This window comes from Rhinatrema bivittatum, chromosome 9, assembly GCF_901001135.1.
Source record: "Rhinatrema bivittatum chromosome 9, aRhiBiv1.1, whole genome shotgun sequence".
Taxonomy (NCBI): domain Eukaryota; kingdom Metazoa; phylum Chordata; class Amphibia; order Gymnophiona; family Rhinatrematidae; genus Rhinatrema; species Rhinatrema bivittatum.
This window is the reverse complement of record NC_042623.1, coordinates 116,470,736-116,497,489: the sequence shown is the minus strand read 5'-3', so window position 1 is coordinate 116,497,489 and position 26,754 is coordinate 116,470,736. Positions and strand designations below refer to the sequence as shown.

The 26,754-nt window shown below is 42.1% G+C and overlaps 1 protein-coding gene across 2 annotated transcripts in view; it reads left to right on the top strand.

Moving 5' to 3' along the window:
* The first annotated feature begins 7,897 nt into the window (after nucleotides 1–7,897).
* Nucleotides 7,898–26,754, top strand: part of LRIG3 (leucine rich repeats and immunoglobulin like domains 3) — a 266,498-nt gene continuing 247,641 nt past the window's right edge. Inside the window, exon 1 of one of the 2 annotated variants that reach the window (XM_029615808.1) lies at nucleotides 7,898–8,365. In XM_029615808.1, coding sequence (XP_029471668.1) covers nucleotides 8,070–8,365 — 296 coding nt within the window. In that variant the 5' untranslated portion in view covers nucleotides 7,898–8,069. The remainder of the gene's footprint in view (nucleotides 8,366–26,754) is intronic. The other variant, XM_029615807.1, reaches the window with a different exon arrangement.

Genomic DNA, 26,754 nt, shown 5'->3' with positions numbered 1-26,754 from the left:
GTGCAATTGGGCCGCTCAAGGCATGACGTCATGACGTTTGGCGTCACGGCATGTGACGTCACGTCTTGTGACGTCATGTCTTGAGCGGCCAAATTGCACGCACAGGGGCCGCTTTCGCCCGTGCAGGCATCCATCTTCGCCGGCGGGGCCGCTTTCGCCGCCGGCTGCCCCCCGGGAGGCAGGGGAGCCGCGGTCCGTCTCCGCCGATGTCAGTCTCCGGAGGAGGGCTGCAAGAAAAGTAAGTCGCTTCGTTGCTTTACACTTTACATGTCGTTTCACCAGTCCTCTCTCCCCCCCTCCCTGCGCCTTGCTTCGGGAGGAGGGGAGAGAGGACTGGCAATCCCGAGCGTAGGAGAACTGTCCACTTCCTGGTACCTGTCATTTAAAATGTCATTTCAAATGTCATTTGAAATGACAGATACCAGCGTGTCCGTGAAGCGTTAGGCCAGCGCACCCAGGATACTGTATAGCGCTCTATACAGTAAAATGGGTTGCGCAGGCCTAACGCTTCACGGACGCTTCTTGGATGCGGCTTGCATTTGCAAGCTATTTAAATACAGTATCGAGCAGTAAGTGAGCCAGACTGTGCGTGCGGCAACCGCGGGTGCGCCCGGCACTAACGCAGCTCTTCCTACCGCTCCTTACTGAATCGGCCTGTAAGTCAGGAAAAGACAATGTGTATTCTCCTCTGAAGCAGACTTATTTGTCAGATTTGGCAGGGTTTAGCATTTAGAAAATAACAATTCCTGTCTCTAACATCCTGGCCACTAAGCACCAGTTTTCTCTAAAGAAAGTTCAGTATCATGGGTGGTAACAACATGACATAAACTTTAGCCGGGTTAACATATTAATACTTGTGGCTAACTTACTTATCCCTTGTCCCAGTTTCAGGTGAGATCCCCTCTGTTTTATCTCTGAAGCAGACGCTGGTTGGAGGTCTGGAGAATGTGGGCAGGGGAGAGGCTTGATTCCTGGGCTTGGTACTGGCAGAGCGGACAGGCAGTCACAAAAGGAGACTTGCTTCTGGCTGTGGTACTTGCCAGAGTATCTAGGTTTGCTCTTGCCTCTCAGCATCCCAGACTTTGTGTCACTCTCCGCAACTGAGCAGGGTGTCTCCTGTCTCTGGTCTCCCGCCCTGGTCTCTTGGCCACACCTAGTCTTCTCTCTCCTTGATAGCAGAGCTGCTGATCTGCTTCAGGTTCCCCTCTCTTTTCTTTCAGGGTTCCCTTCTCTGGTTTCAGGGTTTTTCTCAGGATGCCCCCTCAGGGTTCGCTTCACCAGGGGGTCCTTCACTTTTTCGGGTCTCGCTCCCTTCTTATTTATTTAACAGTTTTTATATACCGATGTTCGTTGGGAACATCACATCGGTTGACAAGGAACAGAAATCAGCAACAGGCTTTACAAAGAACATGGAACCAATGTATAAAGAGAAGGGGGGGAGGGGAGAAAATGGAAGGGAGAAGAGGGAAGGGAACCTAGAAATGTGAGTTTGGGGCCAAGAGTTGTTACGAATGGGCACTGGTCAGGTGTAGTGAACACCACCTGCAGGAGTGACTTATGGTGGAGAGAAGTAGGAGTTGACGTAGAGTCTCTGATTCTGGCTGGTGCAGGCAGGAAGGTGTGGATACTGTCTGGAACTTTGTGAAACTGAGTGCTATCCAGAGGATTCCTGTGATGGTGGGAGCTGGCTGGAGAGTGTCTGATATAGGCTGGAGGAATCTAATACAAGGTGCGTGGAGGTAAGGGTGAGCTTGGTACACAGGAACAGCATGGAGGTATGTGTGAAAGTGAATGCAGGTAAAGGTGATCAGAATACTGGAACTGGGTGCTGGTAAGGATGGACACAGGGTAGCATACAGGTAAGGGTGATACTGACTGTAGGTATGAGTGACTGGACTAATGGAACCCGGGGAAACAAGACTGACAAAGACTAGACAGACTAACCCAAACAATACTAACACTGAACATAAAACACACAAGCCCAAAGGCAGCAAGGCAGGAGCCTGAAGGCCACAGAACAAGACAGAGGCCCATAGGCAGCAGAGCAAGGCAGAAGCCCGTAGACAGTGGAGAGGCTAGAGCAGGGAGCCCAGACGAGCTCAATGCTGAAGCTCCGAGGGAAATGCTAGGCAGGGTTATAAAGGAAGTCTGGAGTATAGAGTAGACAAGGAGAGCAGACTGGGCCAGCCAGGAGAGCATGCTCATGGGGGACCTCTGGTGGTGAGGCGGCTGCGTAGCAGCGATAGTTGTAACAAGAGTTAAGTGTGAACTTTTTACAAGAGTATACAATTTAGGATCCAGGTATCAACTATTCACAAGTATATACAATTTCGAAATATATAATTAACAAATAAATGTTTTGATATAGGTAATTAATTACAAAGATCATTACCATGAAAAATGCAGGCGAGAGCTTGTTACAGAAAAGGTTATGTTACATAAGAGGTTAAGTTACAGTAGGTATATTGAGGCAGAGGGCTGAAGTTAGAGTACAGAGGAGGTTATAAGGGGTTAGCGGAGATATAAAGATGTAACAGAGGAATACTATTGAGAAAGAACTTATGCTGCAGGGGGAATAGATAGCGTGGTGTCGGAAGGTGAGGCGGGGGGGGGGGGAGTGGAGAGGAGAGGTGGAGGTGGAGGTGAGCCATTAGGTGTAAGCCTGCTTGAATAGCCAGGTCTTAGGGTTCTGTTTAAATTTTTTAGGGCATGATTCTTGGCGTAGTGAGGAAGGTAGCTTATTCCAAAGGGCGGGCCCTGCTAAGGAGAAAGCCCAGTCTTTGGTGGAGCAGAGCTTGGTGAGTTTAGGTAATGGGGTATGTAGAGTTGCTAGGTATTGCTTTCTGGTGGGTCTGTCTGAATTATGAAATGTGATGTGTTCTTTAAACCAGTGCATGTTTTGGTTGTGTAGTGATTTGTGAATGAGGGTGAGTGATTTGTAGACGATTCTAGATGTTATGGGTAACCAGTGCAGGTGCTTGAGAACAGGGGTGATGTGGTCGTTTTTGTGGGTGTTGGTGAGAATGGGAGCTGCAGCATTTTGGAGTAATTGAAGGGGGTTGAATCGAGCTTTTGGGTAGGCCTAATAGCATAGAGTTACAGTAATCAATTTTCGAGAAAACGATGGCTTGTAGTATTGTGCGAAAATCATTGAGGTGTAATAAGGGTTTAAGCTTTTTTAAAGTGTGTAATTTGAAGAAACAATCTTTAAGAGTGGTATTGATGAATTTTTTGAAATTGAAATGATTGTCTATGGTAATGCCGAGGCTGCGCACGTGTTGAGGGAAGGTAATGTTAGAGCAGGGTGCATTAGCTGTTGGCAGTGGAGGTTTGAGGTTGTGAGGAGAGATGAGGAGAAGCTCTGTTTTGGCAGTGTTGAGTGCTAGGAAGTTGTTTGCTAGCAGTGTGCTGATGACATCGAGGGCAGATTTCCAGGTATCCAAAGCTTTCTGTAGTGTGTCAGTTATGGGTATCAGGATCTGAACGTCATCTGCATATATAAAATGAGGAAGGCCTAGTTTAGAGAGCAGATGGCATAGAAGTAGGAGGTATATATTGAAGAGAGTAGAGGAGAGTGAAGAGCCTTGCGGGATACCTTGTGATAGGGTGGTAGGTTTAGAAATGCAGTTCCCAATTTGGACACTTTATTGTCTATCGTGCAGGTAAGATTGGAACCAGTTGAGAGCAGAATCTGAGATGCCGATGTCAATGAGACGTTTTATTAATATGTTATAGTTGACGGTATCAAATGCAGAGGAGATATCAAGAAGTATCAGAATGTGTGAGAGGCCTTTGTCTAGGCTTTTTAGTATGTGATTAGATATTGAGATGAGCAGGGTCTCTGTGCTATGGTGTTTTCTAAAACCGTATTGGGATGTGAAAGGATGTTATGTTCATCCAGATATTCTGATAGTTGGCGGTTAATTGATTTTTCTAAGATTTTTTAAATAAGTGGCAGGTTGGAAATTGGTCGGTTGGCAAGTTCAGAAGGATCTAGGTTGGGTTTCTTTAATATGGGCTTTACGATGGCATGTTTAAGATTTATAGGAACCTTGCCTAGTGAGATGGATATGTTGATGATGTTTGAGATGGGTTTAGAGATAAACCCCCTCTCTTATACTTTCCATCTGATAAATATTCATAAGCTCATGCATAATCACATGGTGTGTGGAGGGTTTTTGCCGCCTTGCAGGTCTTTTCTCCCTCCCCATTTCTTCTGGGGAGTCCTGCCATGTTGCAGGTCTTCTTCTCCCTCCCCATCTGGACTCTGCTTTGGCTGGTCCCTGACACCTGCTTATGAGCTTAAGTCGTATTGTCTCTCTGTCTGCTTTTTTATTTACTATAATACATCACAGAGAGACAACATACATTAAAATATAATTTATCATTTATTAGAAATCACAAGGTATTCACCTATCTAGACATTTTAAAATCTGAACTCACACATTCAACCACCATTCATACACCAACATAAAAATCTATATTGCACAAACAATATTCAACAATCCTAAATTACAATTAATTGGATACGATACTTTAAAGTAGTAACAATGATGTTTTAATGTTTTAATTGTAATTTAGGATTGTTGAATATTGTTTGTGCAATATAGATTTTTATGTTGGTGTATGAATGGTGGTTGAATGTGTGAGTTCAGATTTTAAAATGTCTAGATAGGTGAATACCTTGTGATTTCTAATAAATGATAAATTATATTTTAATGTATGTTGTCTCTCTGTGACGTATTATAGCTTATAGGCCACCAGAGAGTTGTATAAAAAGAATTTCCCTCTGTTTAATTACCTTGCTTTTTTATTTAGACAGGTACCTACAAACAAGCATATCTTGATAAAGTATCCTTCAGTGTAAAGTTCACCTGGGCAAAAGTCTTTCTCTTGCTGTGACAGTGCTTTTGGGGCCTGTCAGTACACTGGCCTGTGCATTTCTTGGCTATTAGGATTCATTTTTGGTGATTCCGTGCTAAAACATGAGATAACTCCCTACAAATCAGCCTTCATCCACCACCCTCCTCATCTAGTATGAACACATGGCAAATGTATGATAATCTAGGATCGTGATTCTTCTCTTTAGAAAGATTGAGGCCATCACTACTATAATGGCTTTTCTCTCTCCATTGTGGAGCTCCAGCCTCCAAGAAATTGAAAACCTTTGATCATGGACCATGTTTTATCCATGCATGCATTGAAGTTTCTTGTATAGTATAGCCTGTCTGCTACTGTGCCATTCATAAATAACATCTCAAAGAATGGGATTTAGATGACATAAAAGAACAAATCCTGTTTCATTAATCCTACTCATTACTCCAGTGGATTTGATTTATCAGCTGAAAGTGGAATCGAGTTAGAACAGTCCAAGGATCATGTACTGCCAGCCTTCTCCAATGGCTTTTATTCAAACTGGTTATGTAGTTTTGTTTTTTTTACTTTCTGGATTATTTTTGTTCAGGTTTTGATTTGTTTAATGTTTATTATGGTTTGGTTCTTTTCCTGAACCAAAATATGTAATTTTTTTTTTTAAGAAAAGAAATTCCCCCATTAGCCTCCCCGCAGTTCACCTTCCTGGTCCTTTCCTCTTCTGTAAGGGTCTACTAGCTAGAAAGGGGTAGAAATGAGCCCCATTTACTTCTGCCCCCCAATGAGTCTGGTAGCAGAAAAGTTCTGGCCAGTTCTGTGCCATGTTGTTTTATGGCTGCAAAGTATATATCAATAAAATATGGTGCTTGTTGCAAATCCTCTAAGTGCCATTATATGACCAGACCCCTCGAGGACAGGAGCAACTGGTGTTCACTCCTGCTCCTTTTTACCTAGGAAATCTTTATAGCAGAGGTTAGCAGGAGTCAGGGAGAGGCCATAGGGCAGCATAGTGGGGTCTGGTGTGTGCTACTTGATAGCGTGCACTATTTACTGAACTGAAAAATCCAAATAATTTTCAGATTTTTATGGAGTCCATTTTTGGTTAGTTCCACTTGTCATGTTTTACCCACTTGGGCAAAATGAATGCACATCCCTATCATGTAGCTGTGGCGAAATTCAGACAATAGTACATGTTACTTACCAAATTTAGGAAATGTTCTAACAAAACTGAACTCAGCATGTAAGTAACCTGTCGCGACTCTGTGGTTTTGGATTTGCTGCATAATCACTACCACCTCCTCCTCCCATGAAACATTACTGTTTTTAACAGTTACCAAAGTATCTCCCCTAATTTCCTTGACTTCTCTTGTATTGTAACAATCTGTTTCATTGCCAGATCATTTGTTCCCAAGCCTACTGCCATCAATTCTCCTTCCTTTCTGTTTCGGCTCTTTTAAGAATCAACCTGCTTTGTATCTCTGGGGCCAATGCAAAAAGATGCACTCAGCACAGTTTAAGCCTCAATGGTGGGCATATTTTTTTACGCACAAACTGTACTGCCAAATGCAACAAGGAGTTCTGCATGTATGCGCACAACACTGTGCGATGAACTTAGTGCCTTCACATGAAAATTCCATGCTAATGATTGCATTAGGTGTTATCCCCAGTTCAGAGAGGTGCGTTGGATTACCTCCTGTTTTCTTAGATGGAGTAGTTTCCAGGGCTAATGTTAGTCTACTGCGGAAGCAAGAGTTCTGCTGCCAGGGCTTCTAGTTGGGATTTTATGCATGTGGTACGTGAACAAATCATTTTCTGTGCATAAATCTTATTTTATATGTGGAAAACACAATTGGTCACATAAACCATGTTTTCTACTCATAAACTTGTTTTTTGTGCGCTAAGCCTTTTCTGTGTGCACATTTTTTAACTCACAATGTATTAGCATGCAAACCAATAGCTTCCTGCATTAAGAGTTAAAAAAAATAGCTTCTGCATTAGGAAACTGCGTGCTGAATTTGAGCATTCAATTTTAAATGTTCAGCTTTTTGCATTGGCCCCTCTGTTAGCTGTGGATGTTAGTAGATTATACAGCTGTGTCTTTGCAATCCTGCTCTCAAATCTATTTTTCTGTTGACAGAGTTCACCACATGAATGAATTTCTTCCTCTTCTGGGATCATGCAACTATTCTTCAGAGGGCTCTTTTACTATTGGCTGCCACCTTTATCTGTTTTTTCAATATGACTTTCCTCCACTAACACCACCATGAAGAAGTTGTGTAGTGATATCATTTGGGAAATGTGTCTAACTCATGTAAACCGCTGGGTTTTAGATGTCAAACACATGAGGAAATCAGATCAATGAGAAATGTGGAACTTCTGGAAAGTCTAAGTGACTCCTTACTCCCCAGTTACTTTGAGACCCTCTTCTAGAAGACCATTGGTCCTTCCACACAAAAGAGATGAGGCTGGACTTGTAAGCTAGAAACAAGTACATTATGTTACATTATTAAAGTACTGTTTACATTTCCAAGAAAATATATGAAAGCATTATCCATCACACAGTAAAACTTGAATAAAGTAATTTGGTTACTTAGTCCACTTGAATGCACAGAAATAAAATGTCAACAAATACAAAGAAATAAATGTATAAAAGTGATACCTTTTTATTAGACTAACAAAATACATTTATTGACTAGTTTAGCATTCATTTTTAATGTTTGAAAAATGTTTAGTACGTAAATAAATAGGCTGGAAGCCTGGTAAGGATGTCAATATATGTATGCGATCTTTTTCGTTCAAAATTTACCATTCACACATTAAAGAAGTGCCAGAATTTATTAAAGCATAAAGTTCTGCGCTCCGCTGTCTCACATTTAATCTAATCTATCTGATCTTTACTACTTCCGAAGAAAGCCATCCCTCCTACTTGTTACACCTCCTCCCTCCCAGCCCCCAGCCCTCGAGCTTGTTATTGTCTCGCGACTGGGGAGTGGAGGGACTCACTCCGACCAATCAGACGCGATCACTGCGGGCTGAGATTGTTTTCTTTCTTTCTTTTTTTTTGTTGGTCCCACGGGGGAGGCAGCCGCGCGCACACCCCTCAGAAGTGGAACAGAAAAAGTTTTCGGGAAAGCCGCGCATTAGCGCTCTTTACTTTTCGCACTTTTTCTTTCCGCGGTCGCGGTTACGAGGGGGGCATGCACGCGGCCGCCCTGCTTCAGACGCTTCTCCCGCCCGGGGCCCGCTCGGGAGTTTTCCGGGGCAGCCCGGCAGGCGAGAGCATGCGGGGCTGGCCTCCCGCGGCCCCTCTCTTTCTCCTCCTCCTGCTGCTGCTGCTGCTTTCCGTTCTCCCAGACGGCGAGGGGAGCTCGGATAGTCCGCCGAGCCGCAGGTCCTGCCCGTCTCCCTGCCGCTGTTACGGGGACCTGCTGGATTGCAGCCGGAAGAAGCTGAGCCAAGTGCCCGAGCAGCTGCCTGACTGGGCCGTTCAGCTGTGAGTATCGTGTGCAGGGTTAGAGAGTGGCATTGGCTTCTGACGGCGCCTCGGTCCTGGCCGCCCTGCTAGAAACTTATTTGCCTGCTCCGTGCTGAGCTCACTCCCCGACGCTTCACTGCCCAGCTTTACCTTGTCGCCGGTTAATCCCGAGCCTCTGAATACATTCACGAAGGGAGTGGGGAGGACTTTACCCGTCCCCTCCCCGCGAGTAACGGCGACTGGCCGCAGGCTGGGTGTATTTGGGGGCACTGGTGATTGGCGGCTGTTGTGGTCCTCTGAAGGGCTGGGATGGTGCTCATCTTCACACCTGCCCCAGGAGCCCGCAGCATCCTGTCCGGTCTGATGAATTCTGTTTGTTTGTAACTATTTCTAATACAACTATTTTGCGTTTTGCAGTTGGCTATTCATTAATTATTAGTCTTAATCACAAATATGACCTTTTCTTATCGTAGTGTGTTTTGGGTTAACGAATATACATAATTTGATTTGTTCTTGTGCGGCCTTTGTCCAAAAAAGGACCGAAGAACTACTCTAGGAAGAAAAGAGCATATTGCAGCTGAAACGTTGCAGTTTCAGGGAGGATAGAGATGTGTAAGGGAGGATAGAGATGTGTAAGGGAAGCTGGGAGCATGTAATGGAATATTTTTGTTTAATTTAGGGTAAAACGTAAGAGGCGAGAGAGACAGTTGGAGCTGGCATGCGGCTCAGTTTCTGGACACGGTTTTGTTTGCGGAGTCCTGGACTTCTGACACTTGCCTCTTGACTCATTTTGGCATTTCAAATGAAAGCAACAGTCCTACAATATCATACTGCCCTCATACTTGAGTTCAAAAACAGGAAAGGGCTGGGTTGGAGAAGCTGGGTCATTTGTCAGCTGCATAAAAAAACAAAAAAAACCCTCATCAGGTGGACCAGGAATTGTTGGATTGTGACTGCACAAGTTTTTTTTTTTTGACGTTTAGAGTGTGATCATAGCTGGTATGCCAGCCAGTTGTCATAATCAACCACTTCCAACTTACCTGTTGCAAAAATGTTTACTCCAGTTATCTGAAAGGGGTACATATGACATCATTATTTTCCATTATTTCAGCTTAAACATGGATAAAAGTGTCTTGAGTTCACAGAAATAAGTTAGCAAATATATATATGTATTTATTGGCATCCTTTCTTTAATGTTTTGCACACATTTTGTTCCCAAAAAAGTAAATTGGAATTCACAGTTGGTGGTCATATTTATTCATAAATAATTTAAACTAGAATATGATCTTTTACTATTTGTTGGTACCTTTCAACTGTACTGTAAAATTCAGCATGCTAAAGTTGTTATTAATCTTTATATAGTTGTACTAAATGATGTACAACTATATTAAGTAGTAGATAAGACCCACCATATTGGGTCAGACCAAGGGTCTATCAAGCCCAGTATCCATTTTCCAAAAGTGGCTAATCCGGGTCACAAGTACCTGGCAGGATCCCAAATAGTAGATAGATTCCATGCTGCTTATGCCCAGGGATACATAGTTACTTTCACCAAGTGTACTTGGCTAATAACTAATAAAATATGAATGTTTTATCTGTTCAGTTTCAGCATTGTTTTCATGTAATAATTTCATGGATAAATGGACAACTTATGAAACAGCATTTTGACATGTGAATGAGTTTTTGTATAGTTGGTTTTGTTAATTTTCTGTTTCAGAAAAGAGAGGGGGAGAGAGACTGTAAACTAAATAGGAGGGTTTTCAATTAGTTGTGCCTAATTCTGTTCAATTGCCTCATCTTAAGGTCATGCTGCTTTGTTCCTGGAATGTGAATGGTTGTATTGATAACATATGGAACTGAGCATTTGAGGGGTTTTGTGCTGTGCATACTCTCATCCATGAGACAATAAACAAGGGTGTGTTTTTTTTTTTCTCTCATTTTGGTGGATGTTTATTAAAGGAGTTTGATTGAAATAATTGTACATGCAAAGGATTATGTTGCTGAGGTAGACTTAATTTTTTTTTAAGTTATAGTAATTTGAAAGGTAGGAGACAGGCTGTTTCAGATCCAAAATAAAAACCTCTAGGAAGTAAATTTTGCAGTATGCTGATGTGTTAGACAGATGCTTGGAAAGTGACATTTGTTTTTAAGTATTTTTTTTTTTTAATTCTACCATCTGGTATGGCTTGTCTGTAATGGTGGTGGAGATTTTAAACTTGCTTGGGACAAATACAGAGGGTGGCGGCAGGCACAGAGTTGAGAGATTGGGTAAGGGGGAAGAAGGCAGCATTCATTTATGTATAGGAATTTAGATACTCATCTACTTGGAGAACTAGAGGAAGACATTGGGTGGTTTAGTTGGTCCTTATCTGTCATTATCTACTGTGCTTCTTATTATATTACGTGTTCAAAACCATATGCAAAATACTACTAGGTCATGCAGCTTACATATAGATAGGGAATGTTCTAAGATGTTAAACATGCTACAAAATATTTTTAGTTATTTTCCAAGTGTTATAACTTTGTGTGTATTTAATGTTCTTGAAGTATGTGGAAGTAATTTCCACTTGTATAAATAAGTATTCAGTCTGTTGTCAAACACCCTGCTATGATAATTTACTGAGGAGTTGTACCCCTTGATTTTAAAGTCATAAGGTTGTATCTTTGCAGGTGTCAGTAAACCATGTGGTCTAACTCTTTATGTAAACAATGTCTTCTGTGTCATATTTTAACAGTAGACTAAAATTTATCACCACCAACACTTTAATATAGAACTGGTGATTGAATATTGCCTACCTGGTGGTATCCTGTACTTACAATTGTTCTAAAAGCAGTCAGTAAATTAATGTATTTGAAATTGGTGTTAAACAGCAAAAATGCATGCTGTGAGAATATTTAGTTCAAATGATTTCATTCTCATATGAATGTGTTTTTAAAGCAACCCATAGAGAGTACATAAGCTCTTAAAATCCTTAAGCCTAGAAGATGGCAAGTAGTAAGTACATAACTGTGGAAGTTTCTGTAATATGAAAATGTCATCTCAAGAAAATGAGATGGCCTACATGTATTAATCTTCCAAACTGAAGTATTAGGTAGATTTTTCAAAATAACTTGTTTTATGACCCTTGCCTCATCTTTTGGTCATGCATTTTAATCCTAATATTGTCTCAACTTTTCAGAATAAGATCCACATGTATATCCATGCACTGTCAGCATGGTTTTTGATCTGTCTTGTTGGCCCCCTTTCCATTTAAATGATGGAAATAACTAAGGGGCACTTTCATATGATTTTAAATGTCAGTATTTTCCTAGAAATGAAAAGGGGACAAATGCCAATTGTGCCACCCCTCACAATCTTTTAAGATTTCATATCTTTAGGTAAGACAAACTGGTACCTGATGTATTAATGAACCCAGTCAAAGCATGGATGGTGAACTTGCTGATTGCAAATTTATAATTCCCTGTATGCTATAGATATTAAAAAAAAAAAAAATTAGCAGACAGACTTTGTTCTTGCAGAAGCTGATTCTTTCTTAGTTGCTGAGTGTTTCAAAGACCTGCTCAATTACTATTTTTGATTCATTCAGTTTTACAATAACTAATTCTAAAGTATTTGAATATCCTGTACTGTGGATATAAATTACCATTTGGCTAAGGACAAAAAAATTACCTACCAATTTAAGTAGTTCTAAGCCAGTTTGAAAAAGTTGCAATTTTTTAAGAAAGTAATTTCATGCGTATTTTGGTTTTAAATATAGCAGTCATGAATATGATAATTTCAAAAGTGGTTTGTCCTGTTGATTAACAGTTATCCCACTGCAATAAGTCTACACTTTTAATTAAGGGGAGTCAGACCTCTGCTTGAAGGTCAAGAATGTTTGAATTGGATTGTGTTGCTGACAAATTTTGTTGACTGCTGTAGTTATTCATGCAGTAGCATCTTGAAGGAGGTAGCAGAGTGGCAGAAATCCACCTTAATATTGATGACCGTTCAACCACCTATTAAGAGATGTAATGGTGGTTAAATATATTTTTTCAAAATTTAAGAACCATGGAAACGTTTTTATCTTGGTTTTTTTGATTCATTTGTTGTTGTGCCATTTTGCTTGTTCTCATTTGGATTTATTTCTTTTATGTGTATGCCTTTTTTTGTTTTTGTCTATTTTCTTAGTTTAGTTTTTAAATATATTTCCTTCGTTTCCTTTGTATTTTTTCTTTTCTGAATTTCAGGCATGAGGTGCCAAATTTTAGGTGGCCAGGTGATCTAGCTTTTGGGATTTTTCCAGCTGTGGGTTTGACAGCCACTTTTAATTACTAATTTTGGTCACTGGTTTTTGGTTACATGGGCTCTAAAGCAAGGGTAGGCAACTCCAGTGCTGGAGTGCCACAAAAAGGTCTGGTTTTCAGGATATCTACAATGAATATGTATGAAAGAGATTTGCATGCTCTGCCTCCATTGTATACAAAGAAATTTCATACATAGTTATGATGGCTTTCCTGAAAACCAGGCCTGCTGGTGGCTCATGAAGACCAGTGTTAGTCACCCCCTGTAGTTTAAACCAGTTTTTCCCAACCCTCTCCTGGAAGCACATCTAACCAGTCAGGTTTTCAGGATATCCATAATGCATATGCATGAGAGAGATTTGCATGCATATCTATCTCATGTATATTCATTGTAGCATTCCTGAAAACCTGACTGTGGGTGTATGTGTGCCTCCAGGAGAGGGTTGGGAAACACTGGTTTAGACTAGATAAGGTTTGGAAACCTGTAGCAGATGTGCCAGTAGATGAAGGCAGATGTAAAAGATAATCTTATTCAGGGTATTTGCATTACATCTTGAATGTTTGATAAATCTTAAAAAAAAAATAAAATACAGAATTGCCATTAAAATTGAGACTTAGTTTTCACAGCTGTTTTCCTGTATTTTCCAGACAAAACTTAGCATAGCAAGCTGATTTATGAGTCACATTGGATCAGTGTCTTAAAACAGCCTGATGTTTTTTTTTGTTTGTTTTCAGCTTTCCTGTTTTCTGCTGAATTTGCAGCCCTACAGGCCCCAGTGGGATTGATTAAGAAACTGTTTTCTGGATTTGAGTTTTAAAACGACTGAGGTTCTGAAAACTGTAAAGTAAAAAAGGAATTTAAATAGTAAATGTCTAGAAATACTTTTTCTTGGCATGTATACACAAGGACTCTTTTCTTTTTGTTTTCCTTTATAAGCAAATTGCAAAGTTTATGGGTTTTTATTTCTCTCATTTTTGCTATTTTGAATATCATCATTGTGTTAAACTTTTGAGGAACAAGAAATTGCTAATTGTTTTCAGTAATTTGACTCAGCCTAAAATATGTATTTGGCATGGACTTTAGACATCTGCAAATAAAAAGGACTGGATATGTTTGTCAGTGGAAGGCAGCATAATTGTAAAGGGGAAGAGGAGAATAACCTATAGTAAGTGTTGCAGTATTTTTCTATTTAAAAAGTTTATAGCTAGAAAATATGCATTCACTTCATCCAGTGAAATTTTATCAATGGTTTATTGCTTATTTTACTCTATTTTTTTTTTTTGGGGGGGGGGTATTTTTTTTTTTTTGGTACTGATTTTATTCCTTGGAGAAAATTCAAAGTATTTTCTATTTTGTCAAAGTATTTTTCTACTGCTAGATATATATTTTTGGAAGACAATAAAATCAGGGTATTTCTAAAATGTTTATTGGCTAGCATTAAATTTGTTGTCATCTTTTTTTCGAGGATCTTATCCTGAAGTAAATAGGATAGTTTACAAAGCATTGAAATAAAATGCAGAATTTGATAGCAGATAAAGACCATGAAAATGGTCCCTGCATGAAAAATGTCTGCTCCAGATAGACTGTATTCGAAACATAATTTGCTTGACGCTAGCATACGCTTTTGGGCTCCCATTAGTTTTTTGATAGGTTCCAGATGCACATGAGTTTGAGCTGTGAGTGAAAGTGTCTGACTCCACTGTGGTAATGGTGCGGAGCAGCAGTTGTAATGGCAGAACTTTTATAGGATAAAGACTGCCAGTTTTTATTCATCTGACTATTCCAGCCAAGGAAATCTACTTGTGTCATTCACTGCCTGGTAGGTCCTTGGGCAAACGTTGTAAATAAAATACCTAAGCATATTTTTTCCTTTAAAAGGTGAGATGTAGAAACCTAGTTTATAGCATACTGTAAATTACTGAAATCTTTGTATAAATAACTGTTCATGCATTCACAAATCTTGTCTCATGAACAATAGTGTACTAAAAAAATCTCTAAAGTATTTTGGTTGACTGTTTGCATATCTTTTGTAATCGCCACTGTAAAAAGTCAGATATCCATTTAAGTTTTTAAACTAGATTTGTTTAAAATGTTTTAATGTGAATTGCCCTTTTTTTTTTTTACATGATTCGCTATTATGGTAGTATTCTGCAAGAATTGTGTGCCACAATATGATGTCAGTCTAAACTTGAGTATGTGTAGATTTCAAATACAATACAATGAACTGCATGTGAAAACAATTAGTCTGCTGAGGTTCATTGTATTTCATTTTAAACATGGATTACCCTGCTCTCCAAAGATTGAGATTGTTCCATTAAGTACATATGAGAAAAAACCTTACTAAATATTTGCCTATTCCCTTATCCTTCTTCTAGACCAATCCTTGTGAGTGGGATTTCCTTGCTCCCCAGCCAACGGAGACTCCTCTTTCATAACTTCATCCCTGACTAAAAGGGAGGTGTGGCCTCAGGTTGTTGCCTGTAGTCTCTTGTCTCCAGCAGCTGCGGACAAGTGAAGACTAATATACCACTGCTGCTAGGGTTAGGCCTCGGCCTGGTTGAGCCTTCTGGGGCAACAGTCCTTTCAGGCCAGTTTTCCCCCCATTCAACTTTGCCTCCCTGTTAGACCCTGGTTGATGGCATCCTCAGGGTTGAACTCAGTCCCCTAAGGGGGTCTGTTAATTGCCCCTGGAAAGAGAGTTTCCTAGCCTTTAGGACCAAGTAGAACCAGGAAAGGAGGTCCAAGTAATGGCCTTTAAAGAGGATTTTGAGGTGCATCTCTCTCTTTCTCCCTTTCTCTGTTCCTGCTCACTTCTTTCCTCCTCCAGCCTGATAAAGTTTTAAAAAAGAGGACGAGAGATACAGTCAACAGTGGGCTGCTCTCATCTCTAACCAGCTCGCACAGGCCCCGAGGGCAGTGAGTATTTACAAAGTGGGGAGTGGGAAGAAGGGGGGGGGGAGGGGAACAGTCCAGTGCTGAATAAAACAGCGTTGCAACTTGATCTAGCTGATCCCAGAGTAAGTGGTGGTGTGTATAGCCAAAAAAACCCAAAGAACTGAGAGAGAGAATGCTTTGATGGGCACAGGATACATCACTTTCTCCCAGTGCCAATACCACTGCCATGCTATGAGATTGTAGATATGTGGCCTGTGGGACAAAATGGCTTTCCAGAGTTGTGGGGTCCTTTTTGCCTACTTGGAACAGGGGATCTGAGACAACCTTTCCGGGCAGGTTGACCTTCCCTTGCTAACTGGAGTACACCAAGGGAGGAAGACCTTCCCTTGCTAACTGGAGTACACCAAGCAGTGGCTAATTTAGGGAGAGATATGTCCTAGCACCATGGAAAAAGGAAACTCCTCAGCTCCACCATCCCAAAGGGGTAGCCATGTAGTCACCTCAGCTAGGAGGTTTTTCCATGGAGTTTGTTCTGCTTATGCACTAAACTTTCTGCACTGTGCGGAAGTCGAGGGCTGTTTCTCATTCTTTAGCTCTTGGCTGGAGCCACTTATCAGAGCATAACAGACCGGCCTCCAATAGCCTAGTAAGAACCCTTGTGCCTTTAATCTCTTCTATCCTGATGCTTACTGAGGCATCCATAGAGCCCCTCTGTTCAAGGAGCAATTCTGACATGAGTCTCCCTTCAGGGGCACAGGAGAAAGGGGATTGTTTCTCTGATGAGGAAGAGTCAACAGTAAGATTGTTCTGTAAGAAGGAACATTTTGGCTCTTATCACCATCCTTAAAATACCAAGGTGGAAGACCCTGCAGAAGGGGTTTCTTTCCTTCAGGGTATAAGAAAGTCCACCAAAGGCATTTGCATTGCATAAAGCCCTGAAAAAGAGAGTGCTCTTAGAATGGGCCACGCCACAAAGTCTTAAAGGTGGTAGGGTCATGGGAAACCTATTCCCATGACCCACAAAACAGCTATCCCAGTAGAGGGAGGGATGGCACTGAAGGACCCACAAGATAGGAGAATAAGTAGAAGCCATTTTAAAGCTGGCCTTTGCCACAAATGCCTTGGCAGTTGAGACCTCTATCTGGTGGCAGATACTTGGTCCTAGCAGTGTTACACTGGGTCCACCGGGTTCCAGAAAGTACTGAATCAGCACAGTTGTGTTTCTGATTGATGCCATGTATGATTTGGTCAGAATTTCCTCCTGGGAGGTAGCCTCAGGGGTGGCTCCCAGAAGGCTTTTCTGGTTGAGTAACTGGGTGGTGGATTCAGTGTCCAAAATCTGTCTCACTATGCTCCCTTTTAAAGGGGGCTTGCTATTTTGGGAAGAATTTGACAGTATAGTTAAGGACTTGGGAGAGTCCAGACACCAAAGGCTACCAGAGGATATGGTCAGGCCTGGGGCCTTAGATGCCAGCAACTTCAGTTAGGCAGCTTCCCTGCCCCCCCCCCCCCCCAACAGGCAGGGCGGAATAAAACACACTTCTTTTGAGATGCTAGAATACCCAGGGATGACACCCCCTCCCCCACAGCAGCAGGCAGCAGGGAGGTAGACCTTACCAATGGTATTCAAAGGGACTCTCAAGTAGTAGTACCAGTGGGCGGCCACCTCGTCAAGTGTTTCTCAGTATACCTGGATCACCTTGGACCAGCGGGTCTTGGAAATCATGTCAAAGGAGTACACATCAGATTACATGAGGCCAGTCCCATGTGACTTTTTGATCTCCCCTTATACTTTTTAAAACAAGCAGGATTCTATATGAACTGCCTTATGAAAACTTCAAGACCTGCAGGCCAAATCCCCAGTCGCCTCGAGAACAAAGGAAGGGATGTATTCAGTTTATTTCATGGTACCAAAGAAAGATGACTCCTTCTGCTTGGCACTAGATCTGAAGGAAGTCAACAAGTATATACTTTCGCATGGAGACCCTCCATTCTGTTATCTTGGCAGTAAGGAAAAGAGAATTTCTTTCCTCCCTAGATTTGGTATATGCCTATTTTCACATTCTCATTCGAGGCTTCTATCGGAATCTCCTCTGGTTCTGTGTTCTGGGAGAACGTTTTCAGTTCCAGCCCTTTTGGTTTGCATCTGCTCCAAGAATCTTTACCAAGGTCATGGTAGTAGTAGCAGTGGCTTTTGCAAGAAGGGCATAATTGTGCATCTTCATCTGGATGACTAGCTCATCAGAGCCAAGTCTGCCCAGGAGAAATGTTGGTCAGTGGCCACAGTAGTTCACTTCCTGGAGCAGTTATAGGATGGGTGATGAATTATGCAAAGAACAATCTAAAATCCTCCCAAACTCTAGTGTTATTGGCCACTTAGTTTGACACCATAGAGGGGGAGAGTATCCTTAACCCCCAGCAGGATCACCAAGCTGGTTGCACAAGTACAAACTTTCTGCTCTTAAGGGGCACCCAAAGTATGGGACTATCTCCAGCTATTGGAGCTAATGGAAACCGCTCTGGACCTAGTTCCCATTGGTTGGAATGCATATCTGCCTGCTACAGTGGTCATGCCAATCATGCTTGTCTCCTGCATTACAGAACTACCAGCATCAGCATCAGATTTCCCAGTTGGTGAGACCTGGAATGATAGATGAACCCTTCCAATCTAAGAAGAGGGATGGACTTAGAGGGTCCCATCCCCCAGTTGGAATATCTTCATGGATGCCAGCCTTTGCGGTTGAGGAGCCCACTGTCAGGGCCAGATCGTTCAAGGCATTGGATGGGAGGAGGCATCGTGGTTGATTAAACAGGCTGGAAACAAGTGCCATCAGGTTGGCATTACAGCATTTCCTACCCCAGATAAGAGAGATAGCAGTCAGGCAATAGCATGATGGTAGCATATGTCAACACCCTGTTTCCTCAGCTCCATGCTCGCAGAGGAGACAGGGTGACTATGCTGATGGGCTTACTTTCTTGGCATCACACATTGTGGGGTAGAAGAATGTCCAGACTGATTTCCTCAACAGGAACATTCAACCAGGGGGAATGGGAGCTCAGCCAATCGGCGTTCCACTTAATAGTTGACTAGTAGGGTCATCTGGGCTTTGACTTGCTTTCAATAAAGCAAATGCCGAAGTTGGCTTGTTTTCTAGCCATTGGCCGGAAATAGGATCCAGTGGAATAGATGCCCTGATCAGCTTCTGGCCAAGTCTCAACCTGCTATATGTCTTCATGCCCTGGCCCCTCATTGGCAAGATAATGAGGAGGCAAGAGGACCATTCCTCAGCAGTGATCCTGGTGGTGCTCGACTAGCCAAGGAGACCATTGAATGTGGATCTAATGAGGCTTTTGCCAGAAATCCCCACATAACTCCCCAAGGAGCATGGAATCCTGTGGCATGGTCCATTTCCAAAGGAAGACCTGTCTCTATTCTGTCTTAAAGCCTGGCCCTTGAAAGGGCATGCCTACAGGGGAAGGGCTACTCCCCGGCAGTAATAACAACAATGTTAGGGGCATGGAAGACCTTTACATTGCTAAGCTATATCAAAGTTTGGCACCTTTTCGAAGGATTCTGTCATGAGTGCAGAAACTCCCCCTCGAGGTCGGACATCACGCGAACATCAAATGGGTTATAAGAATTTTATAAATAAATAAAGTCCAATCTCTGGAGGCTAGAGTGGCAGACCTGGAGGAGCAGAGGCAGACAGAGAGGTACATTGATGAGACCTTCAGGGACCTTCAGTAGCCAAGTCCCAAATCCAATTTGGCAGCCCCAGTGCTGCCTTGGATCAGAAAGGACTCCCAGTTGGAGAATATCATCCTGGTGTAGCAAGGAACGCTCTCCAGGTGATGCGTTGCCCTCTCACTAAAGACAAGTCTCCCAGGGCTACTGCCCAGGAGGGAAGGGTTAGGTTGGCCATCATAGTTGGTGATTTGATTATTAGAAATGTAGATAGCTGGATGGCAGGTGGACGTGAGGACCGCTTGCCTGGTGCGAAGGTGGCGGACGTCATGCGTCACCTAAATAGGCTTATAGACCGTGCTGGGGAGTAGCCGGCTGCATTGGTACAAATGGACACCAACACATAAGAAAACATGAGAGAGAGGTTCTAGAAGCCAAATTTAGGATTTTAGGTAGAAAACTGAAATCCAGAACCTCCAGGGTGGCGTTCTCTGAAATGTTCCCTGTTCCATGTGTACGTTCCCAGAGGCAGGCAGAGCTCTGGAGTCTCAATGTGTGGATGGGACAACTGTGCAGGGAAGAGGGATTCAGTTTTGAAAGGAACTAGGGAACCTTTTGGGAAGGGACAGACTTTTCCAAAAGGATGGGTTCCACATTAACCAGAGTGGAACCAGGCTGCTGGCACTAACTTTAAAAAAGGAGATAGAGCAGCTTTTAAACTAGAACAAGGGGCAAAGCTGACAGCCACTTAGCAGTGCATGGTTCAGAGGAATGTAACTTTGAATGATACTATTGAAGCAGGAGAGTTAGGGCATCCCAACAGAGAGGTTCCAATAAAAGCAAACACAGTCCATGTACTTATAAGTAAAGAATCACCTGAGCTAAAGAATTCTAAATTATTCCTATCAACTTAAAAGCAATTTGTTAATACAAACAAAAAACACACTTTGAAATGTCTGTATGCCAATGCCAGGAGTCTAAGAAGCAAGATGGGAGAGTTAGAGTGTATAGCAGTAAATGATGAGAGATACATAATTGGCATCTCAGAGACCTGGTGGAAGGAGAATAACCAATGGGACAGTGCTATATCAGGGTACAACTTATATCGCAATGATTGGGAGATCAACTTGGTGGGGGTATGGCACTTTATGTCTGGGAGTTCAACAGAATAAAGATCATACAAGAGTCTAAATGCTCAGTAGAATCTATATGGGTAAAAATCCCATGTGTGTTGGGTAAGAAAATAGTGATAGGCGTATACTACCGTCCACATGGCCAAAATGGTGTGACAGATGATGAAATGCTAAGAGAAATCAGGGAAACTAACCAATTTGGCAGTGCAGTAATAATGAGAGATTTCAATTACCCCAATATTGACTGGGTAAATATAACATCAGGACATGCTAGAGACATAAAGTTCCTGGATGTAATAAATGACTGCTTCATGGAGCAATTTGAGGAACCAACAAGAGAGGGAGTTATTTTAGATTTAATTCTTAGTGGAACACAGATTTGGTGAGAGAGGTAATGATGGTGGGGCCAATTGGCAATAGTGATCATAACATGATCACATTTGAACTAATGACTGGAAGGGGGACAATATGTAAATCTGCAGCTCTAACACTACATTTTCAAAAGGGAAACTTTGATAAAATGAGGAAAATAGAAAAAAAACTAAAAGGTGCAGGTACAAAGATTACAACAGGTGTGGACATTGTTTAAAAATGCAATCTTAGAAGCACAATCCAGATGTATTCCATGCATTAAGAAAGGTAGAAGCAAGGCAAAAAGATTACCAACATGGTTAAAAGGTGAAGTGAAAGAGTCTATTTTAGCTAAAAAAAAAAAACCCAAACTTGCTTCAAAAATTTGAAGTAGGATCTATCTGAAGAAAATAGGAAAAAGTATAAGCATTGTCAAGTTAAGTGTAAAACATTGATAAGGCAGGCTAAAAGAGAATTTGAAATGAAGTTGGCCGTGGAGGCAAAAACTTATAATAAAAACTTTAAAAAATATATCCGAAGCAAGAAAACTGTGAGGGATTCGGTTGGACCATTGGATGACCGAGGGGTTAAGGGGGCTTTTAGGGAAGATAAGGCCATTGCAGAAAGACTAAATGAATTCTTTGCTTCTGTGTTTACTAATGAGGATGAGGGGGAGATACCGGTTCTGGAGATGGTTTTCAAGGGTGATGAGTCAGATGAACTGAACCAAATCACTGTGAACCTGGACGATGTAGCAGGCCAGATTGACAAACTAAAGAGTAGCAAATCACCTGGACTGGATGGTATGCATTCCAGGGTTCTTAAGGAATTCAAACATGAAATTTCAGATCCATTGGTTAAAATTTTTAACCTATGATTAAAATCATCCATTGTACCTGAAGACTGGAGGATGGCCAATGTAACCCCAATATTTAAAAAGGGTTCCAGGGGAGATCCGGGAAACTATAGACCAGTGAGCCTGACTTCAGTGCCAGGAAAATAGTGGAAACTGTTCTAAAGATCAAAATCAGAGCATATAGAAAGATAGGGGTAGATTTTCAAACAAGGCGCGTTGGCGTACTTTTGTTGGCGCTCCAGTCGCCAACAAAAGTACGCAGGATTTTAGAAGATACGCACGGAGCTGCGCGTATCCACTAAAATCCTGGATCGGCGTGCGCAAGGCTATCAATTACGTATAGCCGGTGCGTGCCGAGCCGCGCAGCCTACCCCCGTTCCCTCCAAGGCCGCTCCGAAATCGGAGCGGCCTCGGAGGGAACTTTCTTTTGCCCTCCCCTCACCTTCCTCCTCCCTTCCCCTACCTAACCCACCCGCCCGGCCCTGTCTAAACCCCATCCTTACCTTTGTCGGGGGATTTACGCCTCCCGGAGGGAGATATAAATCCCCGCGCGCCAGCGGGCCGCTAGCGCGCCAGGCCACGACCTGGGGGCGGGTACGGAGGGCGCGGCCACGCCCCCGGACCACCCCGGGCCGTAACCACGCCCCCGGACCCGCCCCCAAAACGCTGCCGACACGCCCCATAAACGCTGCGACGACCGGGCCCGCCCCCGACGAGAACCCCGGGACTTACGCGAGTCCCGGGGTCTGCGCGCGCTGGTGAGCCTATGTAAAATAGGCTCACCGGCACGCAGGGCCCTGCTCGCCTAAATCCGCCCGGATTTGGGCGGATTTAGGCGAGCAGGGCTCTTAAAATCCGCCCCATATGGTTTAATGGAACACAATCAACATGGATTTACCCAAAGGAAGTATTGCCTTACAAATCTGCTTTATTTTTTTGAAGGGGTTAATAAATATGTTGATAAAGGTGAACCGGTAGATGTAGTATATTTGGATTTTCAGAAGGCGTTTGACAAAATCCCTCATAAAAGGTTTCTAAGAAAACTAAAAATAATGGGATAGGAGGTGATGTCCTTTCATGGATTACAAACTGGTTAAAAGACAGGAAACAGAGAGTAGGATTAAATGGTCAGTTTTTTTCAGTGGAAAAAGGTAAATGGTGGAGTGCCTCAGGGATCTGTACTTGGACCAGTGCTTTTCAATATATTTAATAAATGATCTGGAAAGGAATACGACGAGTGAGGTTATCAGATTTGCAGATGATTCAAAATTATTCAGAGTAGTTAAATCACAAGTGGATTATGATCAATTTCAGGAGGACTTTGCAAGACTGGAAGGTTGGGCATCCAAATGGCAGATGAAATTTAATGTGGACAAGAGCAAGGTGTTGCATACAGGGAAAAATAATCCATACTGTAGTTACATGATGTTAGGTTCCATATTAGAAGTTACCACCCAGAAAAAATATCTAGGCATCATAATGGATAATAGATTGAAATTGTTGGCTCAGTGTGCTGTGGCAGTCATAAAAGCAAACAGAATGTTAGGAATCATCAGGAAGGGAATGGTGAATAAAATGGAAAATGTCATAATGCCTCTGTATCGCTCCTTGGTGAGACCGCATTGAGTACTGCAACTCAAAAAGGATATAGTTGCACTGGAGAAAGTACAGAGAAGGGTGACCAAAATGATGAAAGGGGATGGAACAGCTCCCCTTTGAGGAAAGGCTAATGAGGCTAGGGCTGTTCAGCTTTGAGAAAAGATGGCTGAGGGGGGGATATGATATAGGTCTTTAAAATCATGCGAGGTCTGGAATGGGTAGATGTGAATTGGTTATTTACTCTTTTGGGTAATAGAAGGACTAGGGGGCACTCCATGAAGTTAGCAAGTAGCACATTTAAAACTAATCGGAGAACATTCTTTTTCACTGAATGCACAATTAAGCTCGGGAATTTGTTGTCCAAGGATGTGGTTAGTACAGTTAGTGTTGCTGGGTTAAAAAAAGGTTTGGATATATTCTTGGAGGAGAAGTCCATTAACAGCTATTAATCAAGTTGACTTAGGGAATAGCCACTGCTATTACTGGCATCAGTAGCATGGGATCTACCTAGGTACTTGTAGCCTGGATTGGCCACTGTTGGAAACAGGATGCTGGGCTTGATGGACCCTTGTTCTGACCCAGAATGGCAATTTCTTATGTTCTTGAGCTTCCTGGAGAAAGGCCTGGATAAGGGCTTAACGCTTAATGCTCTGAAAGTGCTGGTAGCAGCCATTTTTTGCTACAGGGCAGAGTTAAGGTCATCCAGGTAGCCGCATACCTGGATATAGTACATTTTCTGAAGGTGGAGAAGTTCTTCCAGCTCCCTTCCCTCTTTAGACCAATGATCCCTAGGTGGATCTTATTCTTATCCTTAGAGCCCTAGTAGGGGCCCCTTTTGAACCACTAAAATGAGCATCCTTGAATGATCTCTCCTTGAAGACTATCTTTTTGGTAGCTCTCTGCTCTGCTCAATTCATTTTGGAGCTGCTAGCTCTCATGCAGAGAACCCTACTTGATATTTTCATCAGGCTCTTGTCACCTTTCGGCCAGTGCCATCTTTCCTGCCCAAAGTGGATGGATTTTGCATGGTGACCCAACGTTCCGTCATCTTGGCGGTAAGGAAGGGGGGATTTCTTTCCTTCCTAGATTTGACTTATGCCTATTTTCACATTCCCATTTGAGGCTCCTGTTGAACTTAATTTCTTCTAAAGCAGACTCCCTGTCAGCCTTTAGGAATAAGGAAGGTACGAGGAAGGATCAGAGGATGCATCACCTGGATGTTTGCTGCGTGCTCCTAAAATATCTAAAAGTGATTAAACCATTTCAGAAAGACAGATAAATTATTCATACTGTTTAGTGGCGTTCGGAAGGGAGAAGCAGCATCCAAGTCTACTCTGGCTAGATAAGCTGAGTCTATTGTTTCCTTAACTCATCTGCTCTAGGGCAAGAAAGCTCCAGCAGAACTCCATGCAGACTCCATGAAGGCACAGGTGTTGTCATGAGCAGAAGCATCTTTGCTCTCATTAGAGGAAATCTATAAGGCAGTTGCTTAGTTATCCTTGCATTCCTTCACAAAGTTTTACCAGGTGTATGTTCAGGCAGATTGGATGTGGCCTTTGGGGTGGGGATGCTTAAATCAGCCCTGTCTTCATTCTACTCCACCTAGTTGCAGCTTAGGTAACTCCCACTCATAAGGCCTGTAGGAAGGTGAAATTTGTTTTTTACTTGTTAATTTCCTTTGAGTTCTGCTAGACTAGTCTAGTGCATGCCTAGGGGGCAACAGGCTAGAGCTAGTGATAAGGGGGACTCCTCTGTCACACATTCTTATTCTTCTAGTGATCTACTCTTCTGGGTTACGCCTTGGGGACCCTGTGGATTCTTTAATTCAATTATTGTGCGGGGAGAATATTCCTTTAGTTCCTGAGTCAGGGGCTTGTCCTAGCTCGTTTTGGCAGAAGGCTAATGGCAATAGCCTGAGGCCACATCTCTCTTTATAGCCAGGGATGAAGTCATGAAAGATGTGTGTGCTCTGTCTCCCTCAGCTGGGGAGCAGGGAAATCCCACTTGTAAGGACTGGTTTAGTAGGACTCAAGAAAAGGAAATTAACAGATAATACATTTCACTGTTTTGAAGCTATGATGGAACAAGTGCCATTTGGTTTCTGTCCAGACAAAATGCATGACCAGGCATTAAGTCCTTAAAACTAGCCATGATTTAGAATTTAGTAAGTCTATTTGGGGGTGGGTTTGTCAGGGTCTTAACAGAACAACATAAAAGCTGCGCTTTCAGTCGATGTTCTTTAATGCAGAAGACAAAAGGGAGAAACAAAACATGTGCTCCTTGACTTAAAATTTGTAGAGAACAACCAAAGTCTTCAAGAAGATGCAGTATCCCCTTACTGGGTAATCTGAGGTGAGAGACCCAGTTCTGCTCACTATACCTTCACACAGTCTTGTTCAGACCCTGCACTGGAAGACCAGGAGACAAGGTACCAGCACTTAAAAACAGTTGAGTGAATAGTGTGTTATCCTATAGCAAATGAAGCCTGGCTGGGCATAGCCCAGCCCACAGTTCCTGGCAAAGCAGCAACAGTACAGCTTCTCCAGTTCCTGACAGGTAAAATAGCTTTCTTCTTCAGAGTTCCAGTCCACCACTATAGATCCAGCAGCACTTCAAAACCCATAGCTGCCTTATAGGATTCTGCTTGTTGAGCCTGATCTCTAAGAATCTGGTTAAGTTTACCTTATGTCCTTGTCCAGACTACCACAAGACTCATATAATCTTTTTAGACCAGATGTCTGGCATACATTTTGTTGCAATACAATATCCACAGTACAACATACCAAGAAAGTTAATTTGGAATGAAGGGAGAGACCTTTTTTTTTTTTTTTTTTTTTAATAGTCCATAATTGTTTACTTTCCTGTAATGTTAAGACTAGTCTAGATACACCTTATACTTCATACCCATGGAAAAAAATACAATATGTACTACTGCTGGTATGATTTGAGGATATTCCTCCACTTTTTTTGTTTTTTTGTTTATGACTTTTTGACTTGATTATTTGATTTTATAATTACATGTAGAATATGGTGGATACAAATGCAACAGCATTTTATGCAAAAGCCTAAAAAAAAAAAAAATCCCAAGTCTAGTATTATGGACCTGTTAATTCAGTTTGCTCAGTTGGCACTGCAGCAGAATGCAGTGATGTAATAAGTCTTTAGCATACAAATGCATTGCTACTTAAAGTGAAATTAAGTTAGAGACAAAGGAAAACTTGGGATCAGGCTTTACCCCAATTGCTAACCAGAAACTTTGACAGCATGGAAATCCTTAGTCTTGCATCACTGCATTCTTACTAGATAATTGATGGAAAATCTCAAAATGTCTGTGATTTGGTGAGTAAGCAATTTGTATTTTTTTTTTCACACTGAAGTACTCTAATCTTATGAATTTTAGGATGGTTATACAGTTGTCTGCAAAAGCTTAGACATGCCTGGTCAAATGGTATGCTTTAATGAATCCCTAAGTGACCAGGAAATGACAAAACCTCTTCATGGTAGAAGTTAAACATGACAACTTTCTGCAGTGTTTAATTCACAATTACTAGTTGCTGATTTTTAACAGATTGATTGACTCGTTAGGCCTTTAGTTAATTAGAT